This window comes from Apaloderma vittatum, unplaced genomic scaffold, assembly GCF_000703405.1.
Source record: "Apaloderma vittatum isolate BGI_N311 unplaced genomic scaffold, ASM70340v1 scaffold41576, whole genome shotgun sequence".
In the NCBI taxonomy this organism is placed as follows: domain Eukaryota; kingdom Metazoa; phylum Chordata; class Aves; order Trogoniformes; family Trogonidae; genus Apaloderma; species Apaloderma vittatum.
In genome coordinates, this window is record NW_009723029.1 from 1,582 (window position 1) to 18,040 (window position 16,459).

The following is a 16,459-nucleotide window of genomic DNA, read 5'->3' on the forward strand; positions in this document are numbered from 1 at the left end:
TGCTTTATATTCTTGTGACAAGGGAATGAAATGAGTTAAGGGATTAGGCAACCAAATTCAGCACACAAAATTAATCCTAAATTGCTAAATTCAGTAGCAGTCAGAGCTGGACATGTGTTGAGGTTCCCACTTTATTTCTGGGGTTTGGGAGCTTTTTTTTTTTTTAAAATCCAGTTTTAAATGGAAATTTGCTTTATTTTATGAGATTGAGCTTGTAAGCAGGAACCTCCAACCTCCAACAAGGATGAGGAGCTTGCAGAGCCTTGATCCACCTCATCACTGCCACGTGCCTTGGCATGGCAGCAGGTATTAAACATTTGGAAACATTGGGCAGGTGAGTGGCAGGACCTCATCCAGCCCATGGGTTTGGTCCCCACAGCCTGAGTGGGAACTTCTAGCTTGTAGAAGAGCTGGAGCCTAGTTAGGTACACTTGGGGTGTTAATCAGCTGAGTGCTGCAGGAAACAAAGGCAGGAGCAACTCTTCCTTCTCTCCAGGAGCAGCAGCTCTTGCTGGACAAGAGCCTCTTTCCTTGGCCCTGGCTTTGGATGGGGTTGCAGAAATATAAGCACGTACTATTTTCAGCATTCCCAGGGCACTACTTATTGCAAAGCAGATGCAAGCAGCAATCAATAACAAATGAGGAGCACGGATACAACTAAGAGTAGAGCAAATGTAGTCATGAAGGAGGCAGACGTGCCTTGGAGTGCAGTGTTGCTCTTGGAGGACCTCTCATGTTGGTCTCACACAGGTCACTGGGCACAGCCTGGGCGCAGTGTGCCGCAGCCAAAATGAGTGACCAGAGTAATTTCTCAGCAAGGTGCACTCAGGAGGATCCAATGGGGATCTGGTGTCCACCCTGCCTTGATAAGAGCTTCTCCTGTTAAGACCTTTTTGAGTTTTTTGACTTTAAAAGGTTTTACCTGTTGCCTGCAAGCTCAGACAGTGCTGGCAGAATTTGGAGGTGACAAAAATGCATTGGGCCGGCTGAGCAAGCATGTATCATGCAGGCGTGGGTGTTGCAGCTGTGACAATAAATAATACCCTTAAAAACTTCTCAGAGTGGACTGTGGTGGTGGAGAGGAACTTACAGAGGATGTTTTTGTGAAGAAAGGCTCTGTCTACCCACCACAGCATGGTCTTGGGCCATACATGGCAGTGCAAGCTCCTGGGCCACGTCACTGTGAGGGTTTGACTGGGTGACCGCAGAGCTGACTGTTGTTGCCAGTGCAGCTGTGTGGTGGCTGCTGGAGCTCTGCTGGGGAGGTTGGCTCCAGGGCAGGGTGGGTTTTCCAAGGCTGCAAACCCTCACATTGCCATAAGCAATGGTGGCAACCAGCCTTAGTGGTCCTGCCACATCTCTGAATCCATACTAGAGCTGGGCACCAAAACCTCACTGTGCAAATGCCACTGAAATGACACCCATTGACCTACCTAGACCTTCCTTCTACCCTTGGGAGAAGACCAGACCTTTTTTTTGAGGCTGACCCGTGGCCTTCATTGCTTATCTTGTATCTTACAGAGGCTGATGAGCAAGAAAGGACATGCTGACGATTCAGAAGGTGATCTGAGCACTCCTACCTACTAACCTGGCCTCAGTACCTTTCAAAGGTTTCCCTTGTTTTCTCATTTTCATTTCACTCTGAGCTGTTAATTCAGAAGGTTCACAGGAGGGAGCACTTCGCAAAGTTGACAGAAGCCAGGGAGTGGTTGTTTTCTTGCTCAGGACATCATCAGAGCTATTTCAAAACCAATGACCTGGCTTTCAGATGCTGTGTCTAATATTGCTAAAAAGGGCAGTGTTTGTTCTTTCTTCATGCTTTCGCCTTCCTTTTTCCTCTTTCAGTGAATTTCTCTTTACTCATTTCCCCATGTGTGCCCATGTTGTAAGGCAGTGGCCTTTGGTTTTGCTCCAGGGCTGCACTGGGGGAGAAGGCATTACGAGAAGTGATGGCATCAATGAACATGGTGCCATCAATGCCATGGGCAGAACACTGAGAACCACTCCCTGAGAGCAGTATAGCCAACTTTGTGGATGACATAAATTTCTGGGATCGGGAGATGTGTTTTGGGGTGAGAAGTGAGTAGTATGAACAGCTAGAAACAGGCGCTATGAGAATGTGCTTGTGCAGAACACCGTCTCTGTGATGCTCTGAAATGCTGGTCTAACTGAAGATAGCGAGTAATGGACTTTTTTTCCATGTATCTAGCACACAAAGCTAGCTGATTAATAGCAATAGTCCTCTTGTTAATTTTAATTCCAATTTCCATCCAAATATAGCTTGACACAGAAGCTGAAAAAATTCACATCTAGTGAAACCTATATGCAGTGCTTGAGATTTCCCAACGTTACATAGGTATAGTCATGGAGGTCAAAGAGTCTGGCTAAATGTCACATCAAGCTTTGCAGCAGTTCAGTTGGATGCATACTGATACAGTTCCCACTCTGCTGACTTCCTCATTTAGCCCAAAAACTATGTTTATTGGAAAGTGACTTATTTTTGTAAGAGGAGGTGAGCCGCCCTGACTCAGCCCACACACCCAGGGTGCCCTGCCCTGGCCTCAGCTGCCCGGCTTTGAGGGCTGTGTCTGGGTTATTCTCTCAGGCAGTGGGACGGCTGTAGGAAGGGCATGTCCTGCTGGGGCCACTGTGCTCCGCAGCCACTTTTCTGTAGAATCTGAGGGCTCCCTTCTCTGTGGCTGCCATGCACCAGGTGGTCACAGGGATGCTTTTCGTCTTGCAGGAAATGTCGCGTGGCTGCCGTCTCTGGCTGCTAGCGGTGGCCTGGGTGCTGCTGCTGGTGATGACAGGTGAGCCTGACCTGCCCTTCCCTGCTGCCTTTCTTCTGGCACTTTCTATGGGCAGTGAAATGGGGGGAACCCAAATGCTGCCCGATGGCAAGGGGAACATGGCATTGAGAAGTATGCAAGGGCCGGATCCTGCATTTCCTGGGATCTGGAGTTAATTCAAACCACTCCAGCAAGGGACAGCAAAGCACATGGGGACCCTGCCAGGACCCCCAGCATGGGATTTATAGGCTGGGCTGGCTCAGCCAGGTGCTGGGTATCAGAGCATCCCGTGACTGCCACTGCTGCAGACCAGCCTTCCCTGAGTGTCCCTCCACAACTCTGTTTTTCTCTCCGTTTCAGCCTTTGCCATGGAGTGCCCCAAGATCAAGGCGGGGACATGCGCGGACTGCATCCAGTCAGGTCCTGGCTGTGCCTGGTGCAAGAAGCCGGTAGGTCCGTGTAACATCTTGTGCTGTCAGCCCCCGGCAGTGAGCTAGCAGGCAGCAGGCTGGTCATCCTGCCTGCCCGGCTCTGCTTGCAGCGGAGGGGAGAGACGGCATCACAGGAGGGTTACATGTCCTAAGTGGTGGACGGAGCCAGGAGAGATCTGGCAAACAGGACCCTTTAGCCTTCCTTTCTTCGTCAATACCCTGGAGACCTGGTCTGGGAGCTGGGTCATCTTGTAATGAGCCCATTCACCTTTTACTCCTCTGATTTTTTTCCCTCTGATGTTGCAACACTCAGAATTTCACCAAAGCTGGTGAGCCAGACTCCATCCGCTGTGACACCATTGAGCAGCTGCAGCAGAGGGGATGCCCGCATAACGATATTGAGTTTCCAGTCAATGAGATTACAAAAACACAGGACATACCCTTAAGCAACGACATACAGCTGACTCCCCAGGAGGTGCACCTGAAACTTAGGAAAGGTATGGTCTGCCTGGCATTCCCAATGCCCTTCTGCTCTCCCCAAGGCACAGCAGCTCATCCTGGCATCCCTGTCCCACAGGTCAGCCTGCCGAATTCGAGGTGAAGTTTCGCCGTGCCATGGGGTACCCCATTGATCTCTACTACCTCATGGACCTCTCTTACTCCATGCTGGATGACCTGGAGAAGGTGAAGAAGCTGGGAGGGGAGCTGCTCAGGGCACTGGAGAGTACCACCCCTTCTCGGCGCATAGGTGAGCCTGTCTTTGACATGGGATCCCGACACAGCTCTTTACTGCTGGGAGCAGCTGCAAGGCTGGAATGGCATTCGAGCAACGGGCAGCAGTGACCCATCCTCTACCAGGCTGGAAGTCTGTGCCCTGTGCTGCGGGGATGCCTGCTGGTCCCTTCTGCCCTGGCCCCTGACACTGCAGTCTTGGGTACCCTAGGTTTTGGCTCCTTTGTGGACAAAACGGTGCTTCCCTTTGTGAATACGCACCCTGAGAAGCTGAAGAACCCCTGCCCCAACAAGGACAAGCAATGCCAGCCTCCCTTCGCCTTCAAGCACATTCTTTCACTGACGGACAATGCCAAGAAGTTTGAGAGTGAAGTGGGGAAGCAGTTCATCTCGGGGAACCTGGATGCCCCAGAGGGAGGGCTGGATGCCATGATGCAGGCAGCAGTGTGCGGGGTGAGTCCTTGCATCCACCCTGCTGCCAGCAGCTACGCACAGGTGTGAGGGCTGTGGCCCATGCTCACAGACTGTCCCTCAAGGGCTTTGCCCTTCTCCAGGTGGGCTCTGGAAGCCCATCATGCGTAACTCCTGATTTTGCAGTGGGGCAGGTTTACTCTGGGGGAGGGCGTACAACAGAGCATCTTACCCCAGACCCTCCTGACCCTGGTCTCCTGTAATCCACCTCCCCTGTGCCCCGTGGCCACACTATGGCTGCCACAAGACTTTGGCAAGGACCGTACCATGCCTGCTGCCGCTGTGCTCCCAGCCCCACTCAGGAACAGGTCTCTGTGCCACTTGCAGGACTTGATTGGCTGGCGCAACGTGACCCGCTTGCTGGTGTATGCTACGGATGACGGCTTCCACTTCGCCGGTGACGGCAAGCTTGGGGCAATCCTGACCCCCAATGATGGCCAGTGCCACTTGGAGGACAACATGTACAAAAAGAGCAATGAGTTTGTAAGTACCCAAGGGGTGCGTCCCCCAGGCGGAAAGAAGTGTGGTATAAAAAGCGACACTTTGGTGAGACATTGGAACAGATTACCCAATGAGGTGGTGGAAGACCCATCCTGGAAGATTTTAAGGCCAGGCTGGATGGCTCTGAGCAACCTCATCTAGTGGGAGATTATCCTGCCCATGGCAGGAGGGTTGGAACCAGATGATCTTTAGGGGGTTGAAAACAGATGATTTTTAAGGTCCCTTCCAGCCCTGACAATTCTATGATTCTAAGCCTGTTGCTGAGACCACAAGGTCACCATGACTTGGGCTGTGAAACCCAAGGTGTCCACCCTTATGGTCTTGAGGGAGATAGCACTGAGTACAGCATCCTTCTTCTCACCTAGGACTACCCATCGGTCGGACAGCTGGTCCAGAAACTTGCTGAAAACAACATTCAGCCCATTTTTGCTGTCACCAGTAAGGTGGTGGATGTTTATAAGGTAAGGAGACTTCAGATAGGACAGAAACAGCTGTACGTGTCCTCCTGCCGCTGCCCGCTTCTCCAGCGTCAGCAGGGACTGCTCACTTCTTTGCTCTCTATTGGCAGAAACTCAGTGAGATGATCCCAAAATCAGCGGTGGGAGAGCTAAAGGAGGACTCCAGCAACATCATTGAACTCATCCAGGTTGCCTACAATGTACGTGCTGGAGGAGGCTGCGTTTCACCGTTCTGGCGGGGCTCAGAGCAAGGAAAGGTTTCCATCATATGCCCTCCCTGTCAGCAGTTGGGAGCAGAGCTTTGAGTACAGGATATGTTGAGTCTCTCCACCCACAGCAAGAAGTTCCCTCCTCTCCAATCCTATCACCTGCCTTTCCAGAACCACACAGACAGCTAAGACCCCAGCCTGTGGTGCTTGCTGCCCCTACGCCCTGGGCTGGAGGGAAGCCCTGACCTGCAATTCTGCACCACCATGCTTTGGTCTCCTCTTGGACTGATGGCCCTTTCTCCACCGTTTCCCCACAGAACCTCTCCTCACAGATCATCCTGGACCACTCCACCCTGCCAGATGTCCTGGATGTCAAATACGACTCCAAATGCAGTAAGGACAAGGTCAGGTTGGATGAAGCGAGAGGTCAGTGCGACAACGTCAAGATCAACGATGAGGTATGTTCCTCCATACCGGGAACACCCCACAGCTGCCTATTTAATGGCAGGAACCAAGCCTGTTCCAGGCTTTCTATTTACATGAATTTAATGCCAAGAGTGTCCAGAATGCTGTGAGACTGGGAGATCTTCTGTTGCACTGGATGTGTGCATGCTTAGCCCAGGGCCAATACCACCCTCCGACTGCTGAAGCTACCTGATAGCCTTTGGCCCTTTCCTTTCTCCCCCTGCATTTTCTAGGTCATCTTCAAAGTGAAGGTCACAGCCAAGGAGTGCATCAAAAGCCAGTCCTTCACCATCCGGCCACTGGGCTTCACAGACACCCTCACCGTCCACTTGGACAGCAGCTGCAACTGCAGCTGCAATGAGAAGCCCAACCCAACTGACTGCAGTGGGAAAGGCAGGATTGTCTGTGGGATCTGCAGGTATGTGGTAGTCCCCCCAAAACACTATTTCAAATGCTGCCAGAGCTGGGGAGCTGCTGGGAGAGGGCTGTTGGGCTAGGCCAAGGCCTTGGCTCTGCAGCTTTGCACCAATTTTCTTATTCAAGGAGGTGGGTTATATTTGCAGGGGCAGGGAACAGAATAAGATCTCTCTTCTGTTGGTGGAGCCTCTGCTGCTTTCACAAGAGCATCCACCCACCAACACATCCACCTGTTGAACCATCCACAAACTCACCTGTGGAGCAGACACAGATTTCTGCAGAAATCTCTCAAAATCCCACTTCTGGGCTGCAGTTCACAGAGGTCTTTAAGTGCAGTTATTGCTTCATGGCCCCTCAGTGACATGAGAGGAAAGACTGGGTTTCCTCAGGAAACACTCAGATCTCCTTGGCAAGGGTTTGGAAAATGTAAATATAACAATAATTTCCGTGCAACCGTTTGGTGGTGTAAATACAGCTGGGGAAAAAGCAGCATTTCAGAGGTTTCCTCCCAATTAGCTGCCAAGCACCAACACCCCGTGCTTGATTTTTGGCAAAGCTATCTCAGATTTGCTCTGCTTTGGCCGAGGTCTGGGCCCCACGCATGCCCCCTGACATTTCTTGTGGCTGCTGACCTGGGCTTGCTCCTCTCATTTGATGGCAGCTGCAATTCGGGCTACACGGGGAAGAACTGTGAGTGTGATACCAAAGGCAAGACCAGCAAGGAGCTGGAGGGCAGCTGTCGGAAGGACAACAGCTCGGTCATCTGCTCGGGGCTGGGGGACTGTGTGTGCGGGCAGTGCATCTGCCACGATGAGCCCGACAGGGAGATCTTCGGCCCCTTCTGCGAGTGTGACAACATGAACTGCGAGTTTCACAACAGCTTCCCCTGTGGTGGCAAAGGTGATGTATCTGCATGATGGGTTCTTCACCGGGGCACTGTTTAAAAAGATTAAATCCCCAGAGAGATGCTGCCTTCTCCTGCCAAAACCCCAGTGGGTGGGTTTGTTGATTCTGGGTCCCACTGCACCAGCCTACAGGATCTCTTTGACCATCCCTTGGAGGGTGGCATGTAAAGTGCAGGGTGGGTGATACTCTCCAAGTGCTTGCAGAGGGACAGTGACCTGGGTCTGCAGGATGTTGATCTAAAAAGATATTCCCTGCAGACCGTGGGGCGTGTTTCTGTGGGAAGTGCCAGTGCAAGCCCGAGTACGAGGGCAGTGCCTGCCAGTGCAAGAAGTCAGTGGAGGGCTGCTTGAACAGCCTCGGCAACGAGTGCAGCCTCCGTGGGACCTGCCACTGCAACCGCTGCCAGTGCCTGGAGGGATACCAGCCCCCCTTCTGCAAGGAATGCCCTGTCTGCCCCTCGCCCTGCGGACAATACATGTGAGTGATGGGTACAAAGATGGCATGGGGGGGCAGGGGGATCCCCCCACCTCCTGGGCAGGTGCAGGCAAGCCCTGCCCACGCTTGGGCAGAGCCCAGCCATGGCCAAAACACTGAGCTGTGCCCACCTGTTTTGCAGCTCCTGTGTGGAGTGCAAGGCCTTCCAGAGTGGCCCATTTGAGAAGAACTGCTCCCAGGCTTGCCGCAACATCCATCAGGTTAAGGAGTTGACAGAGGAGGGCAGGCAGTGCAGGGAGAAGGACTCCCAGAACTGCTGGATCTCCTTCCGCATGGTCCAGGAGGATGGCAATGAGATATACTCTGTCACTGTTGATCCTACAAAAGGTATCCCAGCCCTGCTTGTCCTACTCCTCTGCAGGCAGGCTGTCAGCTCTGCCGTGGTGGCCTCACTGCCTTGCCAAGAGCTGCAGCCAGACGCCATGTCTCTGCCCTACAGAGTGCCCGGAGCCTCCCAACATCGCACTGATCGTGGGTGGCACCATTGCTGGTGTGGTCCTCATTGGCCTCGTGCTCCTACTGATCTGGCGGCTCTTGATGGAGCTGTTTGACCGCCGGGAATACCGTCGGTTTGAGAAGGAGAAGTCCAAGGCCAGGTGGAACGATGTAAGACAGCCTGTCTGCAATGGTGGGGTGTTCTGGGACAATCATATACGTGTGGTGGGGACACCTGGAGGGGACGTCCTCTTCAGAGACGGCCATGGCAGACCTGAGCCCTCCCCACTGGCTGGTTTCACAGCCCAGCTGGACTTTGCAGGGGTCTAAAGCGGACTCTTCTGGCAATGCTGTCTGCACCATCAGTGTTCGGAGGTGTAGGGTGGGTAATGCTCCCTTGAAAATCTGACATAGCACAACAACATGGTCCTCTCCCTTCTCTCTCTCTCTCTCTCTCCAGGCTGATAACCCCCTGTTCAAGAGTGCCACCACCACAGTCGTGAACCCCAGATTCAATGGGCAATGAAGAGGAGCGATGCCCAGCAATGCTAGGAACCACCAATACAGAAATGCCAAGCTAAGGAAATATCGAACTAAGGCTCCCACCTCCTCTTTTTTATGCTGTTGGTTTGTTCCCTTCATCCCAGAGGTGACCAGTAAGTCAGGTGCTGGCTGAAGGGTTGCACCATGCTTGTCTCCTGGTGCAGCACTTGATGGTTGAGTTAGTGGACCTGGGAGAAGGGAACAGACACAGCTTTGCCATGGATGGGACTGTGGAAAAGGTCTCACCAGCAGGCACACACAGCGGCTCCTGTACTGGCCACTGACTGTCTCAGCTCTTGATGCTAACTGTGCCTTCTGGCAGGAGCCCCAAAACCCGCCTGAGTGCACACAGTGCTTCCAGCTTTAATTTGGAGGTGGGATTTCAAAATTTCCATTTCTCTTCTGCTCAAGCAGAGTCTGCTCCCAGGCTGCTTCATGCCTTCCCGTGCTGCACTGGTCTGCACCGCTATTTTTGCATTAGTTTCTAAAGCACTCACTGCTGAGCTGGATGTGAAGGATCCTCCAGGCTGGCATTCCGCTCTGGAGGTTGCACTGAATCTTATTTCCAAATCATCAGCTGCTTCCTGCTGTTGCTCCCCTCTCAGACCTACCTCGGGCAAGGTTCTGCTTCGGCTCCTGAAAGCTTGGCTTACCTCCAGCAAGCCTTGAGCCCTCTGCGTGACAAGGAGGCGAAGGAGCCAACTGTTTGAATTATGAAACATCACACCAAAGATGTGAAACGTTGCCTGCAGCTCAGACCTTGGCCACAGCTTCTTCCAGCACCCCCAGGACAAGATCTCTTTTCTGCTCTGTGAGCACATCAGACATGTCAAGGGCCAGGCATGCAAAAACCCAGCAGACCAGGAGCATCTCCAGCTCTTGCAAACCTTGCACAGCATCTAATTGCTCTTAGGTTGTGGGGCCACTCCTATGAAATTGTGCACAATTCCATATTTGCTTTAAGTCTGGGAATAATTTACGTGTAGCTATATTATGTCACATGTTCATTTGCTCTCTGAAGAGGTTTAACATTAATAAAAAGTAGTACATAAAGTAAATACTCACTAAAAGATGCAAACTAGTTCTTGTCCCTGCCCATCTGCTGGCAGCTATATGTAAACTACCTTAAACAAGAGTGGCTGTACTGTGTCAGAACTAAGTCTTGGATGCAATGCCCCTTGCCAGCAATCCAGGCAGAGGCTAGTGTTACCTGAATGTGAAAAGATATCATTTCCCCTGTCAGCAGCTGCAGGTCTTACCTCAGGTGTCGTGTGTGCAGTGCAAGTACAACCACATACGGGCTTTGGAGGGCAATTAGAGAAAATCAGTGAGGGAACCAGACTTTTTCAGAAAGAAATATGATCGCTAATTGCATTAGACAGAAGTGTGTGCTAGGGCACGCATGAAAGCCCAGAGGAAGAAAAGTGAGCTAGGAGGGTCCTTCAGGCCCCTGGTCTTGCTTTAGACTGAAGCTTGGTGGTCTCTCTGTGGACATCTGCTTGCAGAAGTCAGAAGTATTTCTCAGCCAGGTGTGAAGCAGCGTTTTCTCCAGGCTTCAAGCACTACCCCAGGACATCCTTTCTCAAAGTTATTTTATTTCCACCAAGAATAACTGAACCATGTTTTCTTTCCCTTGGGGTGAGGAGGAAGCCAGCTGATTTTTCAAGTGAAGATGTTGACTTGATTTTGGTGAGATCAAAAATCAATAGTATGGGCTGGGACCTCCCTGACCAATTCAAGTATCTGTCCTGTTGGCTGGGAGGGCACATATTCCTCCCATTACTGCGCACAAAAGCCGCACCCAGCCCACGACACACTGCGTCACTCAAAACCAGGCTGCTAAGGTGAAGCAGAGATAAATCTGAGCTCCTGCACAGGCTTTCTGGGCACTCTGTTCTCCGATGGGCTCCTTTTGCCCAGGGAGAAAGACCAACGCAGCTCCTGAGGGGGTGCAAGAGAAACAATTTCATCCAGCTGAGCCGACAGCCTATACCTTGGCTTTTATTGCAGCTGGGGGCTCCCTTTACATTTAAGCCATTTGTGTCCCAAAGGGAAAACTTCCAATATTCTTCAGACAATGGGACAAGCCCCACAAGTTTTCCATGCAGAAGTCCCGTGCCAGACGCTTTATGAGCAGGTAGGTGCCACCCAGTGCTGCTGCTCCCATCACAAATAACCCTCGATTAATAATCTGCAAATGCAAAGAGAAACTCTGGCAATATCAGAGGTTTTTTCCTACCCTGCAGCACCAAGCAAAGTCTTCAGACTTGTGCCCACCTGGTGACATCCCAGTATTAAAGCTCCCCCCGCAAAGCTAAGCCGTGCTGGCGTGCAGGATGTGGAGTTCAAGATGCTCATGGCATGGGGAGGACGGGCACCACCACTGACCAACCTTTTTCTGCCATTTCCAGCGGTGAAGTGCCTCGTGGTAACGAATTCTTGTGAAGGTCACCTAGGACAGTTGTAGGAGGACGTCATTGCCTCAGAGCCAGACAGGAGGAGTTTGGGGTGGCTCAGGCAGTGGGGACCGAGGTGGTGGCCTTACCATGGTGTACAGCGGGACGATAGTGGAAGGCAAGAGGGCATGGAGGAAATTGTCTACGTGTTTCCGGAAAATGAACCACGTTGAATTCACGTGTTCACGCATCTGCAACAGAGCAACCATCACCCTTTTGCGGGGTGTCTTGGCAGAGGACCCTGCATTTTGCTAGCTCTCCTACTGCCCGTCCTTGCCAGAGCCCCTGCCCACTGTGTTGCAGCCTGTGCACTGTGTCGCTGTGTGCACAGCCCACAGGACCCCAAGTCTGCGTGCAAGCCCACCTACCTCCACGTAATTGTACATGGCTAAATCTGAGATCGCGTGGTCATCTGGCACCCTCAGTGTGGAGAATTCGGGGAGGCAGGCACCTGGGAGAAGAAAGGGGCAGCTCACACACAGCAGCCCAGCAAGGGATCCAGCTGCCTTCAGCTGCAGAGGGATCCTTCTCTGCTCTCACTCCTCCCCGGCCACCTCGCTCACCAAAGTCGTTGTGGAACTGGTCCATTAATTCGTCAAAGACCAGACAATCCTCAAAGCCCTGGGAGGAAAATTAGAGGGTAAACAGTCAGAAGGAACCACGTGTTCATAAGAAGTGTTCTCACAGATGCTTGGCTAGCAGTGGAGCTTCTTGCGTGCACAGAGTCCCACTGACCACAGGTTTAGAGCACAAATCTTGTTCCAGGTGTGCTGACAGAAAAATCCAGGGGATTGCCTTTCGCAGCAGCCTGGCCCTGCCCTCCTGCTCAGTTCTCTGTCCCATGGTAAGGCAGCACTACTGCCATATCCTCCCTCCTCCCCGGAGGACAGCCAGGTCCTAGTGAGCAGCCAGGTGCCCCAGGGGAGCTCAACACCTGCCAATGCAGAGGACATCCAGATGCAGGACAGGACAAGCCAGCCTGTGCACTCTGTGAAGCTACGTGCTAAACCCAGGTATTTCTGGGTGAAAAGAGTGGGGACCCAACTGACATAGCCCAGGGCCAGCCATGAACTTACTGCGTTCATGCCCTGTCCATAGAAGGGCACAACAGCATGCGCAGCATCTCCCATCAGCACACACCGGGAGGCAAGGTGGTAGGAGGAGCACTTCACAGATATCATGGCCTGGGCTGGCAGCAAAAAGTAATCGTGCTTCAGCTCTCGCCTTCAGGCAAAACAACAGATACGTCACTTGTGGGGCCACAAGATACAAGAAGAGCAAGTCATACCATGTCCAAGCTCAGGAAGCCAGGTCCATGAGCACTGTCAGTGTTGGGATGCAAAACCCAAGCCTACTCACTAGGGTATTTGTGCTGGGAAAATTGTACACATCTACAAAACCTGTTTCATTAATTTCCCCCTACTGACCAAATATTTTGACTGCAGGTTTTAAGCTCTACACAAAACCTGACTGTGAGTAAGAGAGTCATCAACATCTCAGCCCTTTTACCATGAGCTGTGCTGGATGGCAGTCTTTGTAGAAAGAACATGCTAGAGGTTATCTGAGTTTCTAAGTTTATGTGAAATTCTGTGATACAGTCTCCTTAAGAGGAAACTGCCCAACACAGCTGAGAGCCTTCCTATAACCTAAAAAAGCCTCTGCCAGATAACTGTTGCAAAGCAGAAGCATTAACAGCATGGGCCAGACATCCCACCGGCTGGGGAGACTTCCCTCTTTGCAGTATAATGAGGACACACTGAACAGAGCCATGGCCATGCTGGAAATGCTAGTCCCCACGGCCCCCCAAAGAACCAGAATGCTCCAGCTCTGTGCTAGTGTCCTTGTGCTGTTTGCCCAGTGGCAAGAGGGTCCCCTCTTCTATGGGAGCAGCATGGCCCTGGGAACTGCCCGCCCTCATGTCTCACAGCCCTGATATTTGTTTTAGCCATACAATCAATACATCGTAGTCTTTGTTTGGTCAGCACAGTAATTTGGGCTTTTTTTTTTTTGCCAAGCCCAGCTTTTCTCGGTCTTAGCTAAAATCAGCATTTGCGCAACTCGGCTATCCCAACGGCCAGACTGTTTTTGCGCTGTTGGTTCCAGCACGCAACCCTCACCTCGCTTTCCAGCAGAGTCACTTTGCTCACACTCGTCTAACGTCAAAACCCTGCAGCTTATGGACAGCTAATCCAAAAGCAGCAGAAGTGTTTTGTTCTTTGCTCCTGCAGTGGCAGGGCCTGGGCTGCCAGCTTCAGCAGAGTCTCTGAGACTGAGCAGGGATACGTCCCCTGGCTCCACAGCACTGGCAGGGTGAGTGAGAAGGGGAGATGGGAGCACTTACTCGCCGATGAGGGGGATGGCATCTGGAAAGTAGGTCTGGAAAAAAACCAGCACTTGCTCGCCTGTTGTGAGCTTCTCGAATTCCTCGAAGGGCATGAAGAGCGTGCAGGTGAAGGACTTGTCCTGCCAGCCAGGGAGGAAGATCAGAAAGAAGCCTGGAGGCCATAGAAAGCACCTGGCACCCAGAGCAGGAGCTTGAGAGCCTTCACCAGTAATCACACCAGCCTGTCACCCAGAAATCGCAGTGGGACAAGTGCCCAGCCACCCCATTTCCCACAGTGGACTTGCACATGCTGGAGGCAAGCAGGAGGGAGGCAGAAAGAGGCAGTGTTTGATCTGCCAGCATGGGCCTGGCATGCTGCCCTGGTACTCCTCTATTTTAGAACACCTGTCTCCAGGGAGCTGGATTTCAGGGTATTGGTTGGGCTTGGATGTGTGGGTAGGCAGAGGTGGCACAGGTACCTGCTCAGCACTGTGAGGCAGGGCTAGCTCTGAGGATCCCCTCCTGCATCCCCCTTCCCCTCCCTGAGAGGCTGTGGGACACCTGCACACCAGTACAGGCTGGGGGTCCCTCCTGGCACCTTGTCAGCCCTCCCAGCCCCTGCCATGTGCCTGCCACCGTGGCCAGTTCATCCCCACAATCTCCATCCATGGCTGTAGGTTATCACCATGTTGGGCAGTGCAATCATCATGAAGGTGTTTCTCGGCCAGATATGCAGATAGTTTGGTTCCATGGCAAACTGAAAGAGAAGGAAAATCACTTTGTGTGCCTGCCCTGCCCGCTCAGCTTCACCAGCCCACCCTCTGGGTCCTCTCGACACCAGCACACCAGTTCCCATCCTTTGCACCATGAGAAGACGCGGTGATGACAGAGCCCCTTTCTGGTACCTGATGCTTAAGGGAGACACAGAGCAAGGGTAAGAGGAAAGGGTAGGAAAGATGAGCGAGCATCTGCTGGTTTGCAGTCACTGACATCCTCATAGACATGTTCCTGTATCCCCAGGACCTCTTAGATCTAGAATTAACACTTACGTCTCCATCCTTGGGAGGGATGGTCAGCTCCATATAGCCATGGGGAATGTACTCATGACTGTAGTTAAAGCGGGTTTGCCTCATGAATTGCTTTCTGACTGTTGAGAAGGCTCCATCACATCCCACGATGAGATCATAGGTGACTTCCAAGTGCTGCTGGTCAGATCTGAAAGACAGAGAGTCCCTTGGATGAATCCTGCTGTAACTCCAGGCCAGCTCAGCACCACTGGTCACAGCAGATCTGCCTTTTGCAAAATGCTGGGGTCACCTCCAGCGTTATTGATTTTCTAGTGTGAAGGAAGATTGACTTTAACTGACTGGAAAGCTCGGCATAAGGATAAATCCTGTACGTTATCAAATGCATAACTCTGCTGGATCTGCCCAAGAAAGCAACAGGCACTGTTGGGATAACGCTACTATTTTGTAGAGCCTGCATCCCCAGGTGGACAGGGTGCTTGACCAAAACTTAATACAACTATGCAACAAGGTTGTTAGCTGCTCTCCCTGGTGAGAAATCCGTCCTTCAAAACGGGTGCTATAGAGACTGGCAAGTTTATTCCCTGCACAGGTCAGCAGAATCTGCCTAGCCTACTGCCAGGCTCATGCGGGGTTAGCGAGTTGCTTAAACATATTTCGGCCTCCCCATAAACCCTGCTTGTATGTCTCTCCAGAGCTGACACTGAGATTTGCCCTCTCAGTAATAACATGGTAGTTTCAAACTGAGATTGCTCAATTATTTGAGGTTTTATGAATGATTAAGCTGAAACTTACTGAGTACAGCACTTGATCCTGGGCTTGCATAGGGATTACCTTTTTATGGTTAATGTCCCCTGCTCTGCATTGCACTTCAGGAGCTTGTGTCCAAAGTACAGTTTGGTGTTGGAGTACTTCTCCGCAGCTGTGAAAACAAATGACAACTAAATGTAGAGACTTGATCCAAAAAATGTTTCCAAAGGATCCCTAAACTATAGGGACTATCAGCATTACAGCAAATAACCTTGCTGTGTTGAGTAATGGACGGTGGGCAAGGCACACTAGGACTGTGTTTGGTCAACTCTGTTGAAAATTATTTTAAAAGTGCAAGGAATCCTGCAAAGATTTCTTTCTTTCCTGCAATGACATAAGTCATTGATCCCTTTCCACCCTCACTACATTGTGTTTCAGGGTAGGATGAGGTTCCTTTACCCAATGGGAAATTTGGCCTTCCCTGATGACATGCTTTGCCACAGTGCTCTAACTTCTGCTTGTCTCTGCACAATCAGGGGCTGTGGAAAATGCCATGAACCGTGTCAAGGCTGAAGAGGTATCTCCTGCTTTGGCTGGTGAAGTTCTGGGTGCAGATGCTGGTGGCAGGAGCCAAGGACCAGAGGCAGTTTCCACTCGAGGGCAAACGCAGAAGAGCTGCAGGTGCAGAAGGGCCTTGGGGGAACTTGTTGTGTTTGAATATCCTTTTGTGTCAGACAAGGAGCAGGAAAACCACAGATTTTCTTCTTAAAACACAACCAGTTCACATTTGCACTGTCTGAGAGCTGGCTTATGCAGAACTCACAGGCAAAGAGCTTGGGGCCCAAAGTCTCCTCTCCATGGAGCAAACCCTAAATCCTCAGTGAACAGGTTGTAAAAATGTTTGCAAATAGACCTGGCAACTTACCTGTAAGCAGCTCTTTGTTTAAGTTTGCTCTGTCCACAGAAAGAATGTACTGCAAGGCAAACAAACACGGAGCTCAGGAGGCATTGCTGAGGGATGCTCTGCATGGCCAGATGAGAAACACCACCCTC

At 51.6% G+C, this 16,459-nt stretch overlaps 2 protein-coding genes across 2 annotated transcripts in view; one reads left to right on the top strand and one right to left on the bottom strand.

The window, feature by feature from the left end:
- The first annotated feature begins 2,746 nt into the window (after positions 1-2,746).
- Positions 2,747-8,835, top strand: ITGB2 (integrin, beta 2 (complement component 3 receptor 3 and 4 subunit)). Its single transcript, XM_009871958.1, has 15 exons — positions 2,747-2,810; positions 3,150-3,238; positions 3,534-3,717; positions 3,798-3,968; positions 4,164-4,405; positions 4,751-4,906; positions 5,290-5,385; positions 5,493-5,582; positions 5,909-6,049; positions 6,290-6,474; positions 7,135-7,373; positions 7,637-7,856; positions 7,996-8,201; positions 8,314-8,480; positions 8,770-8,835. Exons 1-15 carry the CDS (start codon positions 2,747-2,749, stop codon positions 8,833-8,835), a joined length of 2,316 nt encoding a protein of 771 aa, XP_009870260.1.
- Positions 8,836-10,881: 2,046 nt separating this feature from the next.
- KMO (kynurenine 3-monooxygenase (kynurenine 3-hydroxylase)) overlaps positions 10,882-16,459 on the bottom strand; it is a 9,576-nt gene continuing 3,998 nt past the window's right edge. Inside the window, exons 5-15 of the mRNA XM_009871960.1 lie at positions 16,332-16,380; positions 15,491-15,578; positions 14,681-14,846; positions 14,317-14,388; positions 13,650-13,771; positions 12,385-12,532; positions 11,872-11,929; positions 11,677-11,759; positions 11,398-11,499; positions 11,245-11,304; positions 10,882-11,043 (exon numbers count right to left, since the gene is read on the bottom strand). Of these exons, the coding sequence (XP_009870262.1) occupies positions 10,882-11,043; positions 11,245-11,304; positions 11,398-11,499; positions 11,677-11,759; positions 11,872-11,929; positions 12,385-12,532; positions 13,650-13,771; positions 14,317-14,388; positions 14,681-14,846; positions 15,491-15,578; positions 16,332-16,380 (1,110 nt within the window). The remainder of the gene's footprint in view (positions 11,044-11,244; positions 11,305-11,397; positions 11,500-11,676; positions 11,760-11,871; positions 11,930-12,384; positions 12,533-13,649; positions 13,772-14,316; positions 14,389-14,680; positions 14,847-15,490; positions 15,579-16,331; positions 16,381-16,459) is intronic.